Source organism: Haliotis rubra, unplaced genomic scaffold (assembly GCF_003918875.1).
Source record: "Haliotis rubra isolate DU_JTF1 unplaced genomic scaffold, ASM391887v1 Scf26, whole genome shotgun sequence".
NCBI classification, from domain to species: domain Eukaryota; kingdom Metazoa; phylum Mollusca; class Gastropoda; order Lepetellida; family Haliotidae; genus Haliotis; species Haliotis rubra.
Window position 1 is genome coordinate 1,240,792 of NW_025766669.1, and position 27,652 is coordinate 1,268,443.

The 27,652-nt window shown below is 38.6% G+C and overlaps 1 protein-coding gene and 1 long non-coding RNA gene across 2 annotated transcripts; both read right to left on the minus strand.

Annotated features, from left to right (window-relative positions):
- Window positions 1–380: 380 nt before the first annotated feature.
- LOC124280041 lies at window positions 381–1,771 on the minus strand. Its single transcript, XR_006899558.1, has 2 exons — window positions 911–1,771; window positions 381–705 (listed from the first exon to the last, which is right to left on the minus strand). It is a non-coding gene; the product is annotated as an uncharacterized LOC124280041 (long non-coding RNA).
- Window positions 1,772–4,370: 2,599 nt separating this feature from the next.
- On the minus strand, window positions 4,371–21,394 carry LOC124280038 (transmembrane protein 62-like). The gene is given in 15 exon segments (XM_046715917.1): window positions 4,371–6,521; window positions 7,071–7,189; window positions 8,508–8,621; window positions 9,058–9,151; window positions 9,830–9,940; window positions 10,475–10,634; window positions 10,870–11,025; window positions 11,599–11,721; window positions 12,439–12,488; window positions 12,490–12,564; window positions 14,438–14,585; window positions 15,179–15,224; window positions 18,214–18,351; window positions 19,056–19,167; window positions 21,134–21,394. Coding segments are annotated over 15 exon segments (1,941 nt in total). The 5' UTR covers window positions 21,311–21,394; the 3' UTR covers window positions 4,371–6,203.
- Between the last annotated feature and the right edge of the window lie 6,258 nt (window positions 21,395–27,652).

Genomic DNA, 27,652 nt, shown 5'->3' on the forward strand with positions numbered 1-27,652 from the left:
TCAGTCTGTTCAAGGCCAAGTTGTGTTACCATGGGTATAGACAAATCATTGGCTGCAGCATAAATATGGCAGACCAATCCAACATTCAGTCAATGTTCTCAATATCCTGTTTTCATTAATATGTGCATGACGTAAAGACTGCAATACAGATTTTATCAACATTAAGATGTCAAGATTGTATATATCTAAGGAAGGATTGACTTTAGGTTTTGGGGATTCCCAAACAAACCCTTCGTCAGGAGTGAGTATGGTTTTACATCTATACCACAGTGAGGGGACACCAGAAATGGGGGAATCGAACATGTGTCTTCAGGGTGACAAACGCTTTAACCAGAAGGCTACCCTACTGCACTTCTTCATCAGGGGGTATCATTTTGAAAGTATGTCACATGTATATTTTCCAGCTTATTGATTGCAAGTGTGCTGTACAGGTCAAATATGTCACCAAAATACTGGCGTCAATCTTGTCAAAATAAACTGAATAAAATTATGAAATTCATCTGTTTTTATTGTGCTTTATGATTGATAAGTTTGGTGCTGACTAGCACTGATCACAAATTATAAATTATATGATATGATAATTAATTCGCTGAACATGAAACTAAAAGTGACAATGCCCCTAAACAGGTCATTGATAAATCATCTTACTACCAAAGTGTTTCTCGCATCATATCCATGTTTCTAAATCAATGCATGCAAAAGAACCTGTCTCTTCTCCATTGTGCAGCATAATTAACACTTTACTAAAAGTACTGTATCACATTTTGTCCTTTTCTTTAAGTTCGAAGAATAGGTACCAGTACACAAACCGGAAATTGGGTCTCTGTTCCACGCTATGTTAACTCGGACCTTACAGTTATGGCAATCAGGTTAAAGAGAAGACAAATTTAAATCTTAATTGTCTCAATACATATCAACTCACTGCAAAAAATAACATAAATAAATAAATACACATATATACATGTATATGAATTGTCATGAAAGTAAATGAGGTACCGGTAACACTTTGGCAAACCCTAATCACTTGCATACTCAGTATGCTTGGGCTCTTCTACAGTCTTCACATTGACCTGGTTAAGGTACAGGTGACTTTAAAATGTGTTCAAACCCTAAAATGAAAGAAAAATTATGCCACATACAGTATTGTGTAATACATTGGCAGATCCAGGGAATTTCTATAGGTACTCAACAAAAAAGGTTATGGAAATATGGATCATAATATGAACTATTAAATACTTTAATATTGAAAATTGGGGTGGTCCTTAACTTTTGTTGTTGAGTATGTACATGTTATGATGTAAACACAGATCAAGTGCCAACCTTGATTGATGTATAAAAGGGCTGTTAGGATTCACTCACAAACTCACTCAGTAACACCCAATCTCTGCACACTGATTGTTCAAGAAAGTACACTGACGGCTATACAATTACCGGAATTCAACATTTTCAGTTTGAAACTACTTGATAGAGTTATCTTCCCTTAAAAATATGAAGCCTTAAAAAGTGCAAAACAGCGGTGTCAGTCATTTCAGATGCACATATTAAAACATTTCTTTACAGTACTTGCAAGAGAAGAACAACAAAGTAGACAAGAAATATAATGCCACAAGTAAGAGTTGTCAAGAAAAGTTTGAATATAAAGAAAAAAGAATAGCACTCCAAAACACACATACTAGTCACCATGTCTTAATAAATGTCAATGAGTAATGAATGAAATATAACCACATAAATATATATGGACATCTAGAACAAAGTATATCAATGTCTGAGGTTTTATATAACCACATAAATATATATGGATATCTCGAACAAAGTATATCAATGTCTGAGGTTTTATATAACCACATAAATATATATGGATATCTCGAACATAGTATATCAATGTCTGAGGTTTTATATAACCACATAAATATATATGGATATCTAGAACATAGTATATCAATGTCTGAGGTTTTATATAACCACATAAATATATATGGATATCTAGAACATAGTATATCAATGTCTGAGGTTTTATGCTGTATTTGATCTCGGTCTGGGTTTAGGTCTATGGACTTGTGTATACTGTAGTGTCATGGGTATAGGCCTATCTATTCATTTAGCTGGCTGAGTTTGATCAGTGATCTTCCATTTAAAGCTTAGTTCTAAATTCTAAAAACATCTTCAAATAGTCTCTGATTGGGGTTTAGAAGTGATTCACATAAGCAAGAATTTCTGAATGTCAATGTTTTTAATGAACAAAACGTTGGAGTAAATGCTTAATTCATCGCGTGAATTATTTTCCCTTATAAAACAAGAAGTGGCCATGACTAAATGCTCTCTTGTTATAAGCAGTCAGTGATGAACATGACTCACTCTTCCCAACCAACACAGCAGACCAGCTGACTAGTATTGGCTGACAAAAAGTAGTTTGTTATTCCCATTTACTCTCTCACTTCTTTGAGAGGCATCTAAAAGTTCAAGTCAGGGTTCCCACATATTTGTGAAAAGACATTCCATGATTTTCCCCTGATATTTCAAGACAAATATTGCTATTCCAGACACAACAATACATGTCCAAGGGTATTTTGATACCCTTAAAATAGCTGCAGGTTTATTTTCTCATATGCACATACCCAACTCTTGTACATGCATATGAGTAAACCCTAGCTGCAAAAGTATTCACTTATATGACAACTAATCCAGACACACATCGCTGCCATAGCCCTTGTAGTACTGTTAATATATACAGTTCTGTTTGATAGGCTGCCATAGCCCTTGTAGTACTGTTAAGATATACAGTTCTGTTAGATAGGCTGCCATACCCTTGTAGTACTGTTAAGATATACAGTTCTGTTAGATAGGCTGCCATAGCCCTTGTAGTACTGTTAAGGTATACAGTTCTGTTAGATAGGCTGCCATAGCCCTTGTAGTACTGTTAAGATATACAGTTCTGTTAGATAGGCTGCCATAGCCCTTGTAGTACTGTTAAGATATACAGTTCTGTTAGATAGGCTGCCATAGCCCTTGAAGTACTGGTAAGATATAAAGTTCTGTTAGATAAAAAAACCCCAAGATTATTCAATGATATTTACATGCTTTCATCCATTTTTTTTAAATTCCATAATTTTTCCAAGACTGGAAAATGGGGTGTGAAATTTCCAAGTTTTGTGGGAACCCTGCAAGTACTTAGTAAGTTTAAGATCTATGAACGAACAACTTACATTTACATGTAGCTGCTAACACTGCTTTGACTTGCTTGTTAGAACCTTGAAGACGTTAGGAATACACAATGCCATACAGAAAGTGGTCAAATGTAACACATGTTATATAGTTAGGATTACACTTTCTCAGTGAAGTACACAAGTTGAGTCCCATATGGGATTTCAATGTAGAAGTTGTTCCTCCACATATCATTATTGTTTATCATTTACTCTAAATCAAAACAAGATTGGAGGTAAGTTTTCATTATACCCTGTTGTGGTATATTAAAACAATCATTATGAGTCTCAATTACCAACACAAGTCAGATGTTGCTTTCAATTAACCAACCACATCTGTTTGCTTACATCTCGTGTATATATTATCATTTATGAATGTCATATTCTCCCGATCATAACATCAAAACAATCCTCCCTCCTTTGGCAAAAGGTTCTATAGTCTGTATTTTGATGCGGTCTCATATATCTGATGACGGATGCTCATGAAACCTAGTTTGCTCTATAGCCGCATTGTTCAGTGCACATCATTCTCTTCCCACAGAGATTTCTTGTCATATCTTCCTACGAACCTCTGTTCTAATACGGCCACATTTCCCGGTTCTCATAAAATCCCCTAGCGGCACAAAATCGCAACACAAATTGTCTCCCTTCTTTCTAGCCAATCAGAACACGTGTTACATCGACTTAGATCGAACTCGACTAATACAAGCAAATGTGGGGCCACAAATATCCCTCCTCAGCCGTGGACTTGTGTTGATGTGACACACAAGGCATTTAATGGCTAGCTTAACGAGAGCGATTGAAACGCCATTGATCCGCTATTTACATGACTGAGTTCTGTCTTTAAGACACGTGAAGAGGTTCTAGTTTTCCCGAAGCATACAGAAATTACTGAGGCTTTGCGAATGATCACTTTTGAAACAACGTCGCTGATTGCACAACTAAATCTGATTGCAACCAATCATGAATCCTGAACACTCGCACCATGAAAGGGCCGTATTAGAACAGAGGTTCGTAGGAAGATATGACAAGTAATCTCTGTGGGAAGACAATGAGTGCACATGTACTCTATCCAATATTTGTTTAAAATGAGCTTAGAATTCAAAATTCTCACTGTCAGCTCAGAAGTTTTTATGTTACCGATTGTCATCTTTCCAATTCATTCCAGGGTAAGTTTAAAAACATTTTATTCATCTTGTAAACAGTAAGTAAATGGAGACAGCTTCTGTCCACTTTGAATTAAGACTCAGATATAAGCACATAAAGGTAAAAGAAAACTCTATAGCATATGTTTCTTTTCCTAAAACACTATGTTCTGGGGCATACATGTATCCAAGTTACATCATCAATAGCTTCGATGGGTATCATGTTGTTATCTCATCTCATTCAACTCTATTTCTCTGATACAATATTTGTCTGTGTCAGTTTGCACAGAGTACACCCACATACTGAAGAAACTTTGTCAGACCAGTCCAAATTAAGGATATGTGGTTTCTTGAGCAAATCAGACATCAACTTTCTAACATAATTTGGCTTGATTTCTGTCCCCATAAAGAATTTTCAATCTCTGCGAAAGAAACCTGTCAGAAGTGATCTTTTAGGTGTAGATGTCATTTGGGGTGAAACGGTACACTCTTACCATGGTACATGGTATTGCGGTACATGGCCGTCTGTTCGGTCCATTGCGGTTTGGTATATGAGACTTGACAAGAGCCAAACCTTACATTGTTTATTAACATGAAAAAACATAACCACGATTTTTTTTTAATTTGAATGAACAAAACTATAATCTTATGACCAGATAGAAATGATGTTACGAAAACAGAATTTTGGTATTGCACTACGGTATACCGAACCGAAAGCAAAATACTGTGGTTCTACTAATACCGTGGTATACAGTTTCACCTCCACTTGACTGCTGGAATATTGCTGAGTGTGGCTTAAAACTAAACTCACTCACTCACTCATTTCACCCCCAGATGCCATGGTGTTCACAAGTGACGCAGTTGAGAATTTATCGACACTAATATAATAGTACAGCTTTAATTATCACATTCAGATTTCCTGGACCATATTTGTTTTCAAGAATTCAGAAGCCTTGATGCTGAAAGGCTGACTAAAAGTTCACCTGACCTGATCTTCATTGTGGAGTTCTAAGATCTCAACACGGAGATATGTCATTTCACAGTAAAAAATTTGATTATAATGAGATTGATCGTTGTGTTTCCATTGTAAACCTTTGACAAAGAAGGATTAATGTAGATGCAAGAATCATTCTCGGTGAGACAGAATATGAAAGAAAATCTAAAACAAAAGGATCAGTTTCAAGTTCAAAGCAATCCTTCACCATTAGTAAATATGATATTTTAGATTGATTTAACTGTTAAGTATATATATCTGAAGACATAAATACAAAAAAATAAGTTGGAGACACAGACACAGAAATCTATAACTTGGAAGACTAAAAAGGAAAGAAATAAATTCAAGTTGTTAGCCATTAAGTATGAAAAACGTTTCTGACAAGTTTCAAATTTTACATTTCTGGTGGGCTAAAACAGACATCCTGTCATTTTGCTAGATCACAGAGTACATTCAAATGCATAAGTCACCATATAAAAGATGACAAATCGTCAAAAAGGAATTTTTCAGGTGATATTTTGTCCCTAAATCAAGATAAATTTCAAAGGAAGTAACAGTATGTACTTGGAAAATTACCATGAAGGTCAGAGGCTCCTTGTCATAGTTCTCATTTTAAAAAGGTTTAAATTAGTGGAACCCTGATTAAAACACAACCGCCGGTCTCAAGAATCCCCTGATAATTTAGAACATCGCAAACCATGAAAAAAAATTACTTTAGCAAAATCACCATTAACAATTAAAAAACATCTTCCATAATATCAAGTATAAAACATTGAGATAACAGTGCACACTTGTAGAAACTACATGACCTGTCACTCAATGTTTTTACTATGGACACAAATATAAACCCTAAAACAGTCACCATTAACTGTAGTTAACGCTTTGTACTCGCTGAAGGGGGATGTGAAACAAAGAGTACTGTAGGTAGGCAGTAAGGAACAAAGACCCTGTCCGTACAGGCCCCAGGGTGATAGCCTTGGTCCCGTACGCCCCCGGGAACTCTGTGAGGGTCGTGAATAACTGGAAGAGGAACAGAATAGCAAATGGAAGATATGTCTGGGTGATTCGTTGGAATGGAGTGATTCGGCGGACTTTGACCTCCTGTAGGTTTCCACTTGCAATGTAGAGAAGGTCCAGAGAATGACTTAGATGGAGGAGCAGAGGAATATGGAAAGTTATCACCTGAAAAGGAGGGAATTAATACTGTTATAATCATTTCTGTTGTTCCTTCATAATGATAAAGAATTAGTCTAGGAGTGCAGGTATGTATTGTGATGTGATGATGTATTCTGATCATTTGAGTGAGTGAGTGAGTGAGTTAGTGAGTTTAGTTTTATGCCGCACTCAGCAATATTCCAGCTGTATGGCGGCGGTCTGTAAATAATTGAGTCTGGACCAGACAATCCAGTGATCAACAGCACATGAGCATCAATCTACGCAGTTGGGATATGATGACATGTGTCAACCAAGTCAGCGAGTCTGGCCACCTGATCCCGTTAGTCACCATTACGACAAGCATGGATTACTGTAGATCATTTCCAACCCAGATCTTCACAGGTGGATCATTTGAATGTGGTATGCCTCATAGTGAATAGCAGCTTCAAGGAAGCCCTGATTACTTATGTTCCCACATTGCAATATTATTCAGTGACTTTTCCGTGTTGTAATTGTCCTGTTGTAAATAAGTAATTCATTACGCCTTTATATTTCATATGGGTTGTCTGAACTCACATGGAAAATGCCATAGAAGTATGTATGGCCCCCTGGGATAAAGGAGCCATGTACAAACAGCCCCCACACAAACAGCAGGCCGGTGTGGTGCTCCAGGAAGTCTCCCGCAAACCAGGGACCTGTAACCATAGTAACATCACATAGGTCACATATCATCCAAACAACCAGAAATGTGTAACATTATATCTTACATTGGTCAAATACCATCTCCACAAACCAGGGACCTGTAACATTACATCTTACATTGGTCACATACCATCCCCACAAACCAGGGACCTGTAACATTACATCTTACATTGGTCACATACCATCCCCACTAACCAGGGACCTGTAACATTACATCTTAAATTGGTCACATACCATCCCCACAAACCAGGGACCTGTAACATTACATCTTACATTGGTCACATACCATCCCCACAAACCTGGGACCTATAACATTACATCTTAAATTGGTCACATACCATCCCCACAAACCTGGGACCTGTAACATTACATCTTACATTGGTCACATACCATCCCCACAAACCTGGGACCTGTAACATTACATCTTACATTGGTCACATACCATCCCCACTAACCTGGGACCTGTAACATTACATCTTACATTGGTCACATACCATCCCCACAAACCTGGGACCTGTAACATTACATCTTAAATTGGTCACATACCATCCCCACAAACCTGGGACCTGTAACATTACATCTTAAATTGGTCACATACCATCCCCACAAACCTGGGACCTGTAACATTACATCTTACATTGGTCACATACCATCCCCACAAACCTGGGACCTGTAACATTACATCTTAAATTGGTCACATACCATCCCCACTAACCTGGGACCTGTAACATTACATCTTACATTGGTCACATACCATCCCACACAAACCTGGGACCTGTAACATTGGTCACATCTTAAATTGGTCTTACATTGGTCACATCCCATCCCCACAAACCTGGGACCTGTAACATTACATCTTAAATTGGTCACATACCATCCCCACAAACCTGGGACCTGTAACATTACATCTTAAATTGGTCACATACCATCCCCACTAACCTGGGACCTGTAACATTACATCTTAAATTGGTCACATACCATCCCCATCCCCACAAACCTGGGACCTGTAACATTACATCTTAAATTGGTCACATACCATACCCACTAACCTGGGACCTGTAACATTACATCTTAAATTGGTCACATACCATCCCCACTAACCTGGGACCTGTAACATTACATCTTACATTGGTCACATACCATCCCCACAAACCTGGGACCTGTAACATTACATCTTACATTGGTCACATACCATCCCCACAAACCTGGGACCTGTAACATTACATCTTAAATTGGTCACATACCATCCCCACTAACCTTGGACCAGTAACATTACATCTTACATTGGACAAATGACAGGTTACAACTTACCAAATGTTACATAAAGAATAGCACCAAGTACAGGGTAGTAAATGCTGTTAGTTCTCGCGGTCAGCCATAACTTCCATAGCCACCGGTTCACATAATATTCTAGTAGGGACTGCCCTGAAAATAACACCATAACCTGATGAACACATGGCTACTAATTCACATCAACAGTATAGTGCTGATAAAAGTATTTCTTAAGATCATAGCATCAAATTTGTTTTTACTGAGTATGCTTTAACCGGATCACCAATATACATTGGAAGAAAACAAGCGCACAACTAATAGCTATTTCTCCCTAAGTTTACAACAAAATACATATGGTAATCTTAATCCATTCACATAAAACAATGCCAGATAAAAGTTAAATGGTTAATTATTATGTTAAGTATAATGTGGCAGATCCTAACACAGCTAGGGGGCACAACTCAGTGGAGCATTAGATAACGGGCAACCAATACCTCATTCTGGAAAATTGCGAAAATGGGAAAATTATGACATATATGATAATATCATTTGAAAATTTTAAGGACAATCAACTTGACTGTTTCCTCACCTATAAAAAAGAAGTTCCTTATGTTTGAGCATTGTCGCAGGAAGCCTAAGAACAGTATGTACACAAACACCATGGCAGCAAATACCACCTTGCCCTGGAACACCAACAAACAGACTCAACTATACAGCAAGTGCACAGGGCAAAACAACAGTTCATTATAAGTGTGTTTGTATTGTGCCTAAGGTGAGGTGAGGTGAAATGAGGTTTAACGTTGTACTTAAGAATATTTCGCTCATATGATGACGTGCATGCGTGTGTATGTGTTGCTGCTTGTACTAGCCCAGACTTAAGCTGGTTTTATAGTGCTAGCCCACTGAGATACTATGCCCCAGTTAAGCATGAATACCCCACTCAGACACATTATACTGACTCCGAGCCGGACAGTCCTTGTTTTACCAATTAATGCCAAGCACCAGGCAGGGAACAACAAGTACCATATTTTAACGTCTTTTGGTATGACGCGGACGGGAATCGAATCCGCGACCTTCCGCTCTCCGGGCGGACGCTCTAACTACTACACCACAGAATTGTGCCTAAGGAGAGCTGCATTTATAATTTTGACTTACTACGACTCATCCCATTCACCTTCTCTCTGTATTGCTAACCTTCACATGAGACCAGACAAACAAAAAAAACATATTTGTGTACTCTTTTGTGAGGACACAGGAATATTTTTATAATAGCATCTCAAATCTCACTGTAACAACAAATCTCACTGTAACAACAAATCTCAGTGTAATAACACAAGATCAATGATGTAGGGAAGACTCACCACAGAGGAGATATTCATCATGAGCAGAATACGAGGAGCTAAGAGGAAGTCAGGTCGGCTGCCATCTATTGAGAATGGCTGTTGAACATTCTTCTTTTTGCCCTCGATATCCTTGAAATGAATAATTAGGCATGTTGGACATAATCTCACAACCCTAAACCTTTCAATAGTGACAAACTTTATCCATAAAAACTTCTTTCATGAGTGCGATGTTTCATTACAGATTCTTGAACTGCTGTCAAGCAGGAAATATCCTACTGTTGGACTACCTCCCAAAAGGTCACATCATCAAGAGCCAATATGATCCTAATTTGCTTCAGCAGCTGCATGAGAATATCCAGGCAGAACATTTGGAAAACTCAGTTCTGCCAACAGAACAAGCACCTTTAAACAAGTCAGTTGTTACCACTTGTCAGCAGTAATGTATGGCTTTGGCCTAGCTCTGAGGTAGTGATTGAGTTTAGTTTTACGCTGCACTCAGCAATATGCCAGCTATATGGTGGAGGTCTGTAAATAATCGAGTCTGGACCAGAGAATCCAGTGATCAACAGCATGAGCATCGATATGTGCAACTGGGATTTTTTGTATAAAAGCCTGATGTTAATATGCTTGTATCACTTGCGGGAAGTCATGAGATGCCCTTACCTCCACTGTCACTCTGATACTGTGAATAGCTGTGCTGTAAGACAGGGGGTTCCATTGAAAGACATACAAGGGCCCTTCAATATGATGGGCATTGCCAAGGAAACGGTTGTCTATATACACAGACACTGAGTCTATCTTCACTGTGTGGAATATAAGAATCCTGAAATAAACATGGACCATGTCAACAACAAATTGTTCTCAGAAGGTGGCACAAACGATAATGTCACATTGTATTTAATGTCACATTGTATTTCGAGCATGGCCTTGCTTGTGCCATTATAAAATGTATGGCAATACATTCAATTTGCTATTGAAAACCAAAACAACCCATCTGAATTATCTTTTTCCTACCAAAAAAACAAAAAAATGACCAAAACACGGCTTTTGTCAGCTACCTGATATGTGTTGATTCCCTCTGTCGGTACAGAGGTTCGTGAGACTCGGACTGGAACAAGGCATGCTTGGGGTTGGTGATGATGACAAGTGGCCACTCCCCCAGCCTGGCATCCAGGAAGGACAGCATGTCATGGTCGAACACCAAGATACGGAATCTGCACAACAATCACACAGCATACAAAACCCTCATATACAGTACATTCTGACATTACCATGATGAAGAAGTGAGGGCCCTTTTTACACCATTATCATGCTTATCTGGCTGATCTTGTGCAAGCCTATAAACCTTTATGATCATTTTGGTCAGAATCTGGTGCTAAAACAGACGGAGAACAGGCCTTTCAGACATTCAGGCCATATCTGTTGATTGACCAGCAAATGAACTAAGGACTTCAAAATCATTGCTGAGAACTCATTTGTTTAGATCAGCCTACAAGAACTAATGAGTGTCTAAAACTCAAAAGTGCTTTTGAGCAGCAGTTTATTGCTGGATACCAGCTCCATATAAGTGTGTATTATAATTATATTCTAAGTTTTGGTAAGGCAGATATGTAAACACTAGGGCTATTACGATTCCCTTGCATATTCCATGAATCAAACCATATCCCTATATGAGTTTAGTTATTTATTATCACTGGAATCGGATATACATGAATTTGTTAAAAAGGAGTATTTTTACTTCAATTTATTTATTTACAATCTGATTTCATCCTGAATTGGGTACATACATCCTGTTGTCCTTCCAGTCTCCCAGTTCCAACTCCAGCATGCCAGTCTTGTGTCGGGTGTACATGTTCGGCATCAGGCCGTTCAGGGTGTGGAGGTGGCCACACAGGTACACAATCCCTTGTCTGTGAACAATAGAGAAAATATTAATGGATGAAGGTATCAAAAAGTGATGTAAAAAAATCATGATGTATTTATAATTGTTTGAAAAAACATCATTGTCGAAAAGTGGGAGAGATTTGTGCTGCTTTGAACTTGATCTCATTTATATGAAGGCAAGTCAGTTTGTGTGACAAAAGAACAGAGTGATGCTGATATTAGGATTTTAGAAACCATGCTTATGTTGCCGGTAAACCTAGAAACATATTCAGGCCTGAATTTGGGAGAATCAAAATCCAATTTAAAGGACCACAAGGCTCAAGCCTTCAGGAAAGACCACTTACACCTCATCTTACACCTCACTAACACTTTGGTGATATCATCTTACACTACACTAACACTGTGATAATTCCACCTTACATTCAGCTAACACTAGGGGTAATTCCATTAACACTGTGGCGAGTTCCATTCACTCACTCACTCACAGCTGCTCTTACCCCATGATGGTGACCCGTGAAGATCCGGGTTAGAATTGATCTTCAGTAACCCATGCTTGTCGTAAGAGGCAACTAACTGACAGGTTCGCTGACTTGGTTGACACATGTCAACGTATCCCAATTGCCTAGATCGATGCTCATGCTGTTGATCTCTGGATTGTCTGGTCCAGATTCGATCATTTACAGACTGCCGCCATATAGCTGGAATATTTCTGAGTGCGGCGTTAAACAACAATTAAATCTTACCTCATGATGTGTTTGAGACCTGGTGGATCCTGCACTATGAGGGAGGTGGGGGTAGTGACCAAACCACACTGTCTGGTTACTGTCTTTTGTTTCATCTCTATGTCTCTGAAGCTCCGTCACACGATCCTGAAATTGAACCACAGTGCGTCTAAATCCTGATACTGCACTCAAACATTTCCCTGTGTCCCCAAGCTGCAGTGCATCTAGAGTTATACAGGAACCAGTGTGGTATGTTTAAGAGTAAAGGGGCAAACTGCTTACAGTACAGAGATCGGTCTTTTGTGAAGCTCAAGCATTTGTCTCTAAGACCCATTGAGTGAGTGAGTTGGTTCTATGCCGCTTTTAGCAATATTCCAGCAATATCACAGTGGGGGGACACCAGAAATGGGCTTCACACACCGTACCCATGTTGGGAATTGAACCTGGGTCCTCGGCGTGACAAACGAACGCTTTAACCACAAGGCTACCCAATCACCCGTCCAAGACAAAGAGAGGACTCAAGACAGTACTTAATGAGGACATATAGGAACAACTGCAAGAGCCATGTCCTTTGTTCTTGCAACTAACACAAAACAGTTTGTGCAATTGGGCCTTTAGACTCATCAATATTTCAAAGACAGAAAATAATATTCATGGTGAAATATGTGTCATAGGGTTAAATGTCGTCGTCAAGATTACTGCACAAAAATGTGCACGACTACTGTGCTGCGGACTCGTGAAGATCCGGGGAAGAATAGGTCTTCAGCAAGCCATGCTTGCCACAAAAGGCGACTATGCTTGTCGTAAGAGGCGACTAACGGGATCAGGTGGTCAGGCCTGCTGACTTGGTTGACACATGTCATCGGTTCTCAATTGCGCAGATCGATGCTCATGCTGTTAACCACTGGATTGTGTGGTCCAGACTCGATTAGTTACAGACCGCCGCCATATAGCTGGAATATTGCTGAGTGCTGCGTAAAACTAAACTCACTCACTGTGCTGCAGGTGTTTCTTTTACCAGCATGCACTAATGTTGGTTTTAAACTGCTTGCCCACGGCAATACCTTGCCTCATGTTGACATGGATACCCCTCTGACACACTAAATCTTCTCTGAGCCTACCAGACCTTATTTATATAAGCCTCTTAACCATGCTAATGCCCACCAAAGGCAGAATAACAACAAGAACCATCTTTCAATGTCTTTTGGTATGAGATCAAAACACCAGCCTTCAGCTGTCCAGGCAGACCCTCCCCTCACTACCGACAACTTCTGTGACAATATAGTATGTATAGGTAAATGGTAAATTGTGTCACTTCATTTAGGAATTACCTCCCCTTATACCTGTTAAATGTACTCTGGATTTCTGTTTATTTCAGAATTCATCACTGTTTGTAAGTGAGTGAGTGAGTGAGTGAGTGAGTTAGTATGATTTTACGCCGCTTTTAGCAATATTCCAGCAATATCATGACAGGGGACACCAGAAATGGGCTTTACACATTACACTGACAGCATGGAAGATCTTACATAATGATCAACTTTTAGTCTAATTATCGTGCCATGATTTACATATTGCTATGATATGGTTTGAATATTGCTCATTGTTGACCCAATAAATAAAGAAAAATATTGCATGCTTTTTAAACAAAATTTGTAACTCATGTGGGAACTACAAACACCCCTGTGTCAAACTAACGGTTGCTTTGAAGTGAAGCATTGTCCCTTTGTATAATTTCTTTATTTTTTAATTTTTGTCGTTGAGTGAGTGGTTGAGTGAGAGAGTCTTAGTTTTCTGACACTTTCAGCAATATTCAAGCAATAATTTATATTGCATGATGAATCGAAACTAGATCTTTAACCGCTAGGCTACCCCACACCCCTAATGTTAATGTCAGTATGTGTGTTAATAATAACATTAGACCTGTAATCATTCAATAAAAGAAGAAAGTTTTGCTCGTGCAAGCAGTGCCTAGAAACTGAAGAATTACTGTTGATTGAGAAGACGGCTTCTTTGAACTTACATCATTGAGCTGACCAAAGAAGTTGAACGGCCTACGTGGACCTGGGTCTGGACATGCATCCACCGAGATGAAGGAGTACTTGCCGTACTTGGTGGTGTGAACATACTTGTAGGATGTTGTGTGCTCCAAGCCTTGTGCGGAGTACTGTCTGAAACCAAGAAATTCCATAATGGAAATCCATGTGTGACACAACTACGGATGGTCATTTAATCCACACAAAAAAATAATTAATATATTTATACCTTTCTTTATTCACAATTACACAATAAACACCTCATTACATTTTTCTCCCTGTCTCAATATCATAAATATACACTCATCATTGTATAGTCCTACAGATGCCAGACGTGAAGATCCAGGTTAGAATTGGTCTTCAGCAACCCATGCTTGTTATAAGAGGTGACTAACAGGATCAGGTGGCCAGACTCGCTGACTTGGCTGACACATGTCATCATATCCCAATTGCGTAGATCGATACTCATGTTGTCGATCACTGGCTTGTCTGGTCCAGACCCAATTATTTTCAGACCGACGCCATACAGCTGGAATTTTGCTGAGTGTGGCATAAAACCAAAGTCACTCACTCACAAACCTGATCCTTCTGCTGTCAAACAGACTTCATCTTCAAACAAATTAAATATTCTACTATGCATGTTTTGTGAGGAATCCTGAAATTTAATAAATAATAACTATTTTCCCTATTCTAGGCATGTTTCTGGAACCTTCAACATGTTTACTGACCTGTATAAATTCTGTTGACTTTGTAGATCTGGCACATCAAATGCATCTGAAGAGAAAATTGAAATTTAACAATTTTCTGCAATAATGTTTATTAAGAAAGTCAGTTTCTTCCCATTCATATATCTGCGGTAACATCATTCTGTCCTATGTTTGATGGTACTACCAGGCATCCATAATGTTTCAGACTTGTGGTCATTTCAGGTGAGGTTAGGTGAAATAGGATTTAACGTTACATTCAACATAACATGTATTACACTTTAAAGGAGGCATGCATGCACATATGTGCCTGCGTGTGTGCATGTGTGTGTACATGAACCCGTTTGTATGCATGCATACATGTGCACACAAGTGTGTATGCATTCAAGGTGCATGCATGACTGCTTGAACTAGCTAAGACTAATCCTGCCTGTATAGCTCTAGCTCATTGAGATACCATGCTACAGCACTTCAGAGCAACAATCACAGGGGTGGACATAACTTTAAATTGCTAGTGTCCTCCGGTACAGTGGCACATGTAAAATCACTTGCCCTGATAATTCTTCCACTATACCGGCCGATTTTCTTGTTGACTTTTTAAATAAACAACATAATTAACATTGGAAAGTCAACTGGACACCAGTACAGAGTGACATACAAATTTGCTAGCCTGACAGAAAAACCACTGGACTGGGGCATGGGGCAATGGGTTATTTCCACCCCTGCAATTAGTTTGCAAAATAAACAGAAGTTGAGTTTAACTGTATCAGGGGACTTATATTGACTTGCAAACAACCTGCAGCCTTTCACTTCTACAACTCAGAAATATATGTACAGCACGTTCCACTATGACAAGGTAAAAGGGATTTATTGTCCAGGCCAGACATGTATTTGAATATTTCCCTCCTTGGCAGGACACATAGTTGTAAAGTAAGGCTAGAAATGCTTGGAAAATGCTTTTTGGCTTCAATATCAATATGATGAATTTGACACAAGATAAAAGCACATACATGTATATGATACATGTACAACTCTACCTAGTTGGATATTAAAGCTCAGATGAAAAAATGCACTTGAGGGGTGACTTCACAGAAGGAAATTTTGATGTTTTAACAACATTCTTAAATATTCTAAGTACAAACTGTAGTTTTGAAATACATACTATAATTATTCATATAGCCTCAACTAATTAAGTAACATAAATGATTGTACAACAATGTTGTTTTTTTAACAGCTATATGTGATGGAACTCTTGTAGTAGTTATATTCAAAATAATTACGTAAAAAAGTCTTAATTCAAATCGCATAGAAAATCTTGTTCACCCATAGAATTTTCACTTCGTGTATGAGCATTGAACTGGCAACATGCGACTTGATATCTCTGCAGAACAATTAATTTCAAATTTATACCAGTATTTTATACTGGAGAAACAAAGGGAGAAACCTCTCGTCAGCTATGACAGGGTTTACTATAGAATGTGTAAAGCCCTTAATTTGACATATAGTCAGGTTTACAGAGTTGTAAACAAATCAGTTACCTCAGGGGGTCGTTTCAAAATCAAAACCAGGTAGGAAACAAACTGGATAGCTTGATAAGGGTGTCATACGCCGTGCAGTTTATAAACTGTATGAACGCAAAATCCCACCGACGTGTGCTAAAATACAAGATGAAATCAAAGATACAATAAATGTCTCGAAAACAACACTTATTGTAGCTCTGGTAAAAATGGGTTTCAGGTACACCAAAAGGGGGGAGATGATAGAGCTGTGTTTAGAGAAAAGAACTCAATCCTGTCCATGCGATCGGCTTCTTTTAGAACAGTTGAAGAATACCGCAATTAGGGGTTTCAAATTATATACCTTGATGAAACCTGGTGTAATAAAAATCACTCAACCAATCAGATGTGGCTTCCTTCAGATTGTTCTGAGGCATCAGTGTTACCATGAGGCAAAGGTAGACGCCTGATCATCTTGCATGCTGGTACCCGTAGCAAGGGACTGATTGGGGGTTGTGACTTTGTTTTTGAGGCCAAGAAATCTGATGGTGATTACCATAGCGAAATGAATGGGCAAGTATTTTTGGATTGGTTCGAACATCAGCTTTTACCGCAGCTGGACGAACCAAGTGTTATCATTTTGGATAACACCAGTTACCATAACCTGCGTGTCCCTGGTACATTACACCCACCATGGGCAGTCTGAAGGCTCAGTTGCAGGATTTTCTCACTTCCTGTAACGTGCCTTACAGGCAATCAGAAACAAAGCCCCAGCTCATGGAAAACATCCGGCAGCACATCACTGACGAACAAACTGCAAAACAAGGCCATTGGCGGATCCAGAGGGGGTTTCAGGGGGGTGAATGTGGGGTGACTGTAACAATTTTATTGCTCGCATTAATACCACATTCACACTTTCAGACGCTAGAGAGCTTGTGTATGCTTCTTTTGCGAGAATTACCCCAGAAGTGTGGCAAAAGGCTGAAGACGAATACCATCTGCGGGGCGGCGTTAACGTCAGCCGAGTTGCACCTGTTGTAATTCCGCTAGAGTCCTCCCTCCACCAGCAGTGATACTGACACTTGTTATTTGGGGACGGTCCCTGACATGTACTGCCGTGCGTTACATAATGCTGTCACCCTGTCTGCCTGCCAGGTGGGTCACAGTATAGTTTGTTTCTTTGAAGTGTTTCTACCATGGAATTTTTTCTAAGTTTTTCGATATTTATGAGTAATCATTATGATGAGGGAATGGTACATCGTATTACTCATATGCCATATTAGTTTGAGGTGGTATGAATGATTACATATGCGTTTTGCATCTGAAATATAAACCATTATCAAATAATTGCCAAAAAGCATTTTCCAAGCATTTCTGGCCTTAATTATTATATCAATATCATATGAACCAATCATTCTGACACTGAGGTAACATAACAAGAGTTATCTTAACTTCCCATAGCTTTTAAAATGAAAAACATGGCATCTCTCATGTGAAATGTAAAGATTGAGAGACAGCCTTGATTCAAATGCCATTTGAAACACTGCAGTATCTGGTGATCACCATGGTTTCCTCTGATGTCCAGCCATCTGGCATTGTGGAACTTGCTACATTCCCTTATTGTCTTGTGGTACTCCTCCCACTCTATCCGATACTGGCCTGACCCTCGGCCATTTCGTTCTTTTGCATCAACAAGATCACCTAAAAATAGAGGATGGAATCTTAACTGTAGTACTGGTATGGATCAGCTGATTCCTGCAATATTTGGATGGCAAGAAAAGTGTAAATCTGTACATATATGTTTGTTTGTTGTTTAATGCCGCACTCAGCAATATTCCAGCTGTATGGTGGCGGTCTGTCAATAATCGAGCCTGGAGCAGACAATCCAGAGATCAACAGTGTGAGCATCGATCTTCGCGATTGGGATACAATGACATGGATCAACAAAGTCAGCGAGTCTGACCAACCGATCTCATTAGGGACCATGCATAACTTATGGCTGGGGGGGTGATGATGATTTTTATGGAGAAGCATGTACAATGTGGATGACCCCCCTAAAATTTATGTACAAAATCAATGACCCCCCCTCCCCTTCCCATAACTTCTAAGCATAATTTTAAACATATTTTTATGTATAAAATTGCTGACCCCCCATTGTACGTGTGTACAAAATTGCTGATCCCCCCAGGTCCCCAGAACAAAATGGGTGACCCCCCTTAAAATCATCATCAATCCCCCCTAGCCATAAATTATGAATGGTCCCTTTGTCACCTCTTACAACAAGCATGGGTTACTGAAGACCAATTCTAACCCCGATCATCACGGGTCTGTACAGATATGTATAGTACCAAAAGATTAATGAAGAGTTAGCTCCAAAGAGTCTGACTCCCAGCATAAATCCTCACCTGTAGCCAGCACTATGTCGGGTTTGATCACGCTCAGGTAGTCTCTGCAAAATCTCACCACATCTGGTGCTCGTTGTTTATCGAAAAACTTGCTTATGTGGAAATCTGAAATCTAAAACAATCACAAGTGTTTATCATCAATGATTGTTTGCCAACAAACTTGCCATTGCTGTATTAAGTACACTTTTCCTTGCACATATCTTGCAAGTTTAATTGATGACCAATGAAAATAAGCACTTGTGCATTAATAATTTTTTAAGTTATCAAAGTTCATATCTCTTTCTTAACATTTATTAAGAGTTATTGTGTTGATTACAGTTACTAGTTTATTTTGTCATAGATTCATAAGTGTCATTTCAATTTAAAAAATACATTTTTAATGGTCCGATACTGACCAGCACTGTTGATAGTCATAATTGCTACATCACATTTTTTTCAAACATATCAGCCCTCTCTATCAAGACATTTAACATGAATAAATGAATCTGACATGACACCTGTCCCTTCATCAGTTCATTCGTGCCTGATGCAATCCATTGCAGCTATTGCCAAGTCTTTTCTGATGCAATCAGACCAGATTTCTAGTTCACTTTTTTGGGAAAATCTTGCTCAATAGTTTGGTAAAATATACTTAAAAATATATTTCAGATTGTTCCTTTATTCATATCTTAGTAGGGTGCAGTGTGGGGAGATGTTATTCCTCTTGGCTCATCGGTCTTACAGTTGAATCTGTTGATTTGGCATGGAAAGTCCTTGGTGGTGACCATGATAAACAAAATGGTGCTTTCAATCTCTATTTTATTTTATTTTCCACAATATCACAAGGTCAGCAAATTGTATAGAATGGTTTTGAGAAAAACAATTAACATTTTTTTTCGAAATTATTCAAAATATCTAAAGTTCTAAAAGTTAAAAAGTGCAAGATAGTACTGTGTATTCTATAAAAAAATGTCAGTTGGAAAATGTTTAATGATTGCAAAGTATAATATTTCAAGGTAAACACACATTTTCAGATGAATGACAGACAATTCTATTTACTATGAATACACAACACCTTTAAGAAATTTGTAAAATGTAACAAGTTAAATTTGGGATTACCCTCTCTTTAATAAAAATTCTAGTACTTTTAGGAGTTGAGTCCCATGCAGGATGTAAACACAAACCTCTCTGAGTAATTATAAGCAACCTAATCACCAGCACACTAATTCAACAATTTAATCCAATCAGTCACTGTGGCTTCCACACATTCAGCCAATAAAGCTTACTATAATATTAATCCCAAATAAAATACTAATTATATTATTATTCTCTATGGCTTTTGTGTTTATCTTGGTTTGTCAAAACAGATATGAGAATTTCTTCATGTAAGTAATATTAATTAAGGTAATCATATTGTATCAGATTCAGTGTTGGTACCACACTCTCAGAGTGGGGCTCCTCACGGCCAGCACACAAAGTCAGCCACCTAAGCCTCTCAACTAACTTACGCCTACTCACGGTGAATATGACAACATTACTGAGTGTGTTTATCATTATGGTAGAAGTATACAATTAACTATTGTTATAATAAACCCAAAGTGACCATGAATTCTAGTTTGTTATAATTGTGGGGTGAAGGAGTAGTCTAGTAGTCACACAAAGACCCACCATCAATATTTTTTGGTCAAAGCAGATATTAACACTAGCTCATAAAATAATAATTAAATGGAATTATATTGTATACGATAACAAAACAACATGTAAAACATTATGAAGCATTCCTCATTTTAATATTGGTTCCACTTTGTAGTGTCACCTGAAGTATACAGATATAAAATGTTAATATGGTTTAAGAAGTAAGGTATATAAATGGTAAAAATATATTTTTTCAGCAGTTATCAGAAGAAGGACTGTGTCTTAACGACTTGTATTCCTCTTATCGGCATCTGATGCAATATTTTATTATTTACTAATACGGATAAGTAACTCTCTAGCATGTTAATTCTATTTACAAACAAATGTGTTATGATTACTCATTACGCATATTTCTTAGCAGCTGACTCTCTAACTACTCTGAAGCATTATGTCTTATTACATACCTGTACAATCCAAAATACTCTATCATACTTATCACCCATTTTATCTTCATTTTTCTCAGCATCATTCTGTTTGCTGACGTGGTCGTTCCCGGTTCTTGAATCAATTAGATCCACAATAAATGTACACAAAACAGCTATGCCAATGAAGTACAAAACGATTAAATGTAGCAGTCGCATTTCCAACACGTAAGTCCCTTCATGGAGAGGGCATTAATGGGTTAATTTTCGTCAACTGACTCTAGCAGACACCATTGCAAACACATCAAAGGGCGGTAATTCTAAAGCGTACACACATTTGCTAACCACTAATAAATGACGTGTTTTCAAACACGTTGTCGTCCTGATAGACAGACTATCGTCCTGAGTTATCTAAAGACACAAGCAGTACCTGCCAACACCCTTTGGCTTATGACTCACGCTTTTATGGCTCATGTCACGCTCTCATGATAAAATTGATAAGTCTCATGCCAAACTGGGTTCATATGAAAAGTACACATGTTGACCACTTAGGGACCGTTCATAATATATGTACAAAGTAAGTAAAGTTCGTTAAATACTAAGAGGGGAACTTTAATCTATGGCTTCAACCTGGCTGTTTAACATTGTAGAAGAGAGAATGAGTTAGTGAGTTTAGTTTTACGCCGCTTTTAGCAATATTCCAGCAATATCACGACAGGGGACACCAGAAATAGGCATCCGACATTGTACCCATGTGGGAAATCGAACCCGGTCTTCTGCGTGACAGGCGAACACTTTCACCACCATGCTACCCCACCGCCGCAAAGAGAGAAAGAAAGATTTGAGTAGACAGGGATCCCTGTGAAGACTGTGGCTGAATGACAGTGGGTTCTGACAGGTGTTATTAGATAAATGGCTGACTGATTTCGAAAATTTCATAAATGGATCTGAGTGAGTGAGTTTAGTTTTATGCCGCACTCAGCAATATTCCAGCTATATGACCCCGGTCTGTAAATAATCGAGTCTGGACTAGACAATCCAGTGATCAACAGCATGAGCATCGATCTGCACAATTGGGAACCGATGATAGGTGTCAGCCAAGTCAGCGAGCCTGACCAGGTGAACTTGGTAACATTCATTATGTTACCTAGCTAAGACTAAGCAGCTCAAGAAGAGTGAGTGAGTGAGTGAGTGAGTGAGTATAGTTTTACGCCTCTTTTAGCAATATTTCCGCAATATAACGGCGGGGGGACACCAAGAATTCACACATTGTACCCATGTTGTGAATCTACGCGGCCGGGTCTTCGGCGTGACGAGCGAAGGCTTTAACCACTATATAGTCTACCCCACCGCCCCCAACTCAAGAAGATGCAGTCTTCAATATAGAGATACCCACAGAGGAAGTGAGATGTGCGCTAAGTCCGGAAAGACGCAAGGTTGGGTTCATTTACTAAACCGCCATATACATGTAGCTGGAATATTGCCGAGTTCGGCGTAAAACTAAACTCACTCATTTATTAAATGGAAGGTCATCATACGTTAGGCGGCTGACTTTGTGTGCTGGCGGATAGGTCCCTGACTCTGAGGGTGTATGTTCGAATCCCGGATGGGACTTAACCCCAAAAATACTAGAATCTGTACTTTACTGAGAAAGTGTAATCCCAATATAACATATGTTACATTTGACCACCTTCTAATGGATTTATGTACAGAGTGAAGCGAAACTGTCGATGACATTGTGGCGATGCTGAAAGGTGACCATACTCCTTTTCATGTCCAAGTAGACATAAAGGAAGGGTGGCACTCTCGTCTGAAGAGATTGGTAGGAAAGGCCCACCCCAATATGTTTGAATAATCAAATTTCTTGCTAAGGAGCAGACTCACACTGAAATCCGTCTATTGCAGTTGTGGATTAAAATGTCCCTTGAAGAAAAAGAAATACAGGGACTTGGAGTGAGTGAGTGAGTGAGTATAGTTTTACGGCGCTTTTTAGCAATATTCCAGCAATATCACGGCGGGGGACACCAGAAATGGGCTTCACACATTGTACCCATGTGGGGAATCGAACCCGGGTCTTCGGCGTGAAGAGCGAACGCTTTAACCACTAGGCTACCCCACCGCCCCACAGGGACTTGGAACGTCGCCTGGACGTCCTAAGACATGATCAGAGAGTTTGCACATGCTGCATCTCACCTACTTCATGTTGGATTAGTTTGTTTTCGAAATAAGATGGACGAAATATAGTACTTAGTCTGTCTCACAGTCCCTGAACCACATTAATTTCCCTACTGCCAAGCCCTCTCTGCAGTGCTAAAGCCCTAAATAAAGCAAGTCTAGATTTCCTCAGGTTCTGAATCTCTGGTCTCCTTGGGGCTCCTGTTCAATATAAATGGGCTTGTTTCTTACTATCAAAATTATATATATTCAGAGACTAAGCCTTAGTCTATATAGTACTTTTCTCCTGTTGTCTGTGCTCTCAGCCGTATAATCCGAATTATCGCATTATGAAAAACCTGGATTATGTCTTTGCATTTTTTATCCCCTGTTAATTGGTATAACGTCAAATGGACAGGACGTTGACCTTTTTTCTTAATTGAACTGTGACATTTCACCCAAGGGTCGGCCTGTGCAGACACCAGTTCATTATGCCAGACAGGTAAAAGCCGCGTGTTTTAACTAATTGTAGGGGTACTGGAGGTTATGGCTGTGGAGGTTATGGGCTGTATGGGTTTTGGGACACAACCCTTACTAACAATAGGCGGTCGATTTGATTACAAACACTTGGGTGATACGAAAAAGCGAAATGGTAAAAAAAATAGAAACAAGTTATATTGCGTAGAGACAATTTTGCCAACGCAAGGTTGCATAGTCACAAACAATATGTCGCTCACATTCAATCAATCAAAGAAATTAAGTTATTTCCAGTGAACATAACTCAGTCAAGTAATTTGAGTGGGAAATTAATCAGTCTTCACTCACATTCAATCATCCAAAGACATTTCTAGTGAACATAAGTAAGTGCAAACTCAGTAATTACAATTTTAATGAGCAAATTAAACAGTGATCACTCACATTTAATCAATTAAAGAAAATAAGTTGTTTCCAGTGAACATAACTAGTTACTCATAACTCAAACTCGACTCACAGAAAAATCAATTCTCATTTCACTTCACATTCCAGATATTTACATCACCAAGTGTTTTAATCCCTTAAAACCACATTACTACCACATCAAAGGGATTATACTAAAACAACCCATTCTGCTTCCTCTTTTGCATATCGATTTCTAATTTTTGGGTCATTGGTCATAAAATTATACCCTTTTAGTAAATTTAAACATATTTATTCATGAAGATATGAATGGATTGGCCAACAAGCTCCGAAGAGCTTATTTGAAGGCCGCTCGCATAAACAAATACATGTACAAGTAAACACAGAAACAGATGACCCATTGTTACAAGACTTATTTATCAGCAATCAATATAAGGAACATGCATGAATATCGATTCGTTTGTTTGGCAGTCAATATCAAAGTAATTATGAAACATCAAATCGATCAGATCTTATTATGTAATCATGAATTGATCTTAATAATTTGTGTACATGTACATGTGTCTGTGAGTGGTACACAAATCCCAGTAGCTATTGTCCGACGCATAGAAATCACCCAGCCGTGATAATCCCCGACACAATGGGAGATTAGGTTAATTATAGTCTGCATCCGTAATCTAAAGTTTACCCAGCTAAAAATAGATTTTAGTCAGAATATCACAGTGTTATTTTTCTACTCACATAGCATACAATAATGATCGACTTGTACATAGCACATTATAGACAATGCAATAGGTTTTGAAATTAAATCGTAATTAGCATATTGATTAAAGGGACCATTGTCACTATCGGTCATCACCATCACCATGTTCATCATCATTATGCCCTGCCGTAAAGTGCTAGTGTAAAAGTAATTATGATATATTTATGCATACCTTTTTACGGGATAAAAAAATTCTGACTGTGGCACTAGGACGCTTCCGTACCTTTTCTTTGTAAAGATATACAATTCCAGGATTGGCATGGTAGGCTATAGAGAAGAAGCGATTTCTACTTTTATTCTAGCTTTAAATCTTTGTTAGACACAGTACTATATGTCATAGAATTGTTTAGTTATTAAGATTTACAGCGAATATTTTGTAAATTTTGATTCCAGTCACACACAAATTAAAGATTTGTAAATTAAGGTACGATAATGATATTGATAATGACCAACTTTTATGCTCTAATTGTACAATGGGTGTTGTAGAAGATGAGTATCACTTAGTATTAGTTTGTCGATATCATAAGCATCTAAGAGAGCAGGTTATCTCTCCATATTATTTCACATGTCCTACAAGGGTAAAATTGTATCAATTGTTAACGTCTAACAATCCCGAACATATAAAAATCTGTCCATATACCTGAAAAGAAATATACCCACATGAGCTGCCATGCGTACAATATTGTTCTTTCATGTGCTTTTGGCCATGATAATTTATCACAGAATAAACTTGTCACAGTGTAAAAACAACCTACTTTGTTCAAAGTCTTAGCTGATGGTACAATTAATTGCTCATTGTTGCCAAATTAAATGTTTTCTTTAAAGAACCGTGGACATCATGAGAATAGTTGTCACGTGTGCTCAACTGACCAATGAGACTTAACATCCGAAAGAAACTCACCTGACCAGCTACGAATACAAGTTTTAAGATCGCGATGCAGACACACGGAATAATGTTCCGTTATGTGGATATTGACGGATGCTTTCCTCGAACAAGGTAACTGCCTGATATTATACGTGTAGTTTTTATCGGTTGTAATGTCGATATTTGCATTTTGTTCTTATGCATTTGTTGTAGCATTGGACAGAATGCTTCGAAGCGAGACAGACAATAGTCTGCCTCGCAGTCCCTGAACCATATTAGTTGTCCTACTGCCTTGCCCTCCCTGCAATGCTTAAGCCCTAAATGAAGCAAGTCTAGGTTTCCCATCTCTGGACTGCCTGGGGCTCCTTTTCAATTGAAATGGGATTATTTGTTACAATCATTGTTATATATATTCAGGACCTACGCGTTAGTCTAGACAGACAACAACACTGAATGATTATCTTCACAATCCTTTTCTTTGTTGGCACGTAAGTGTAAAATATGATTCCGTCAGGCGATTTTGACTAAGACGTTTCCCAAAGTGCTCAAAAACATTTTTATGGACAACGCTGGCATTAGAGGCCAAAACTATTGAAACGTATAGTTCTGTTTTCTATTAATCGTAACAGGGATACTCTACAACATTATATAGTCTCCCTGATCGTAACAACTTCAGTGAGTGGGGCGGTGTGTGTGTGAAATTAAACTTCAAGATATTTGGTACTGTTATCGTTATAAACAAGACTGACATAATTTCCAACCAATTTGTTAAATATTTTTGCAAATTGATTGTTACATATACACGCGATCTGATGTCTGCAACGTTCAGGTGAAATCATTGGGTTACAAGCCAAAATAGCGTGGCGGAAAACCAGCTTATCACAAGTACGTGACAATTACTACACGAAAAGATGCCTACGTTTTCCTTTTATTCCAAGACCAATTTGTTCTTTGTTGGTCAATGTGTCAATGCGAAAATATGCCATTATACTCTAAAATATGCTTACGGCCGGTCCAGCATAGATCGTGAAAGTGTCGAAATTTCGGTGATATTATCTGGGCCTGCACGGAACAAAAATACGAAAAGCAACAAGAAGTCACTGCGAATAGTTGGAGGTCGATGTCCCTTCAAACAACTACTGATGTAAAATAATACGAAATGATTTAATGGATAACGTTGGAGACGTTCTTTTAAAACAAATGCACATAAACACCAACAGTGCCACTTATGGAGGAATTTCGACAAAGCTAATACACCTATTACCTTATTTTAATGACATAACTGTCAAAGGGTAAAGGGTCCATGTTCTCTGTTGGAAGCCAAACAGGATGAGGTTTAAGACACCAAAATCCAGGTGTATTGATGCAGGATGAGATATGGCCGAAGTAATGTCGGATGAGAGAACGCACACCAGGGCCCCGTTTAACAAAGCTATCGTAGCGCAACGACTGTCGTAAGTCTATGCTACAGTATAGGAGGTACAATTCCTACGAGAAAAGTTACGAGATCTTAGGCTTACGTGAGCTTTATGAAACGGGGCCCTGGACCAAGTGTCTAACGTTTCCGTTCAGAGACTCATTCTTCTCATGCGTGAAGTCGAATGGTGACGTCGGTGACCTTTGTGCGACCCAGTGTACGTATACGGTGACGTTTACAAGAGCGCTGGGAATCGGTGTATTCAAACTCAAACTCTTTATTCTCTATAAACCGCCCACGGCGGTACATGAGATAAACGTATATACATTTACATCATATACAAGACAGCAGCTTACACGATAGAAAGATATAAGATAATTACAATATTTCATTTTTTAAATGCATTAAATACATTGTTCAGTAATTTAGAAAGGCCTTTAAGGTCGCTTATGCTGGTAGTAGACA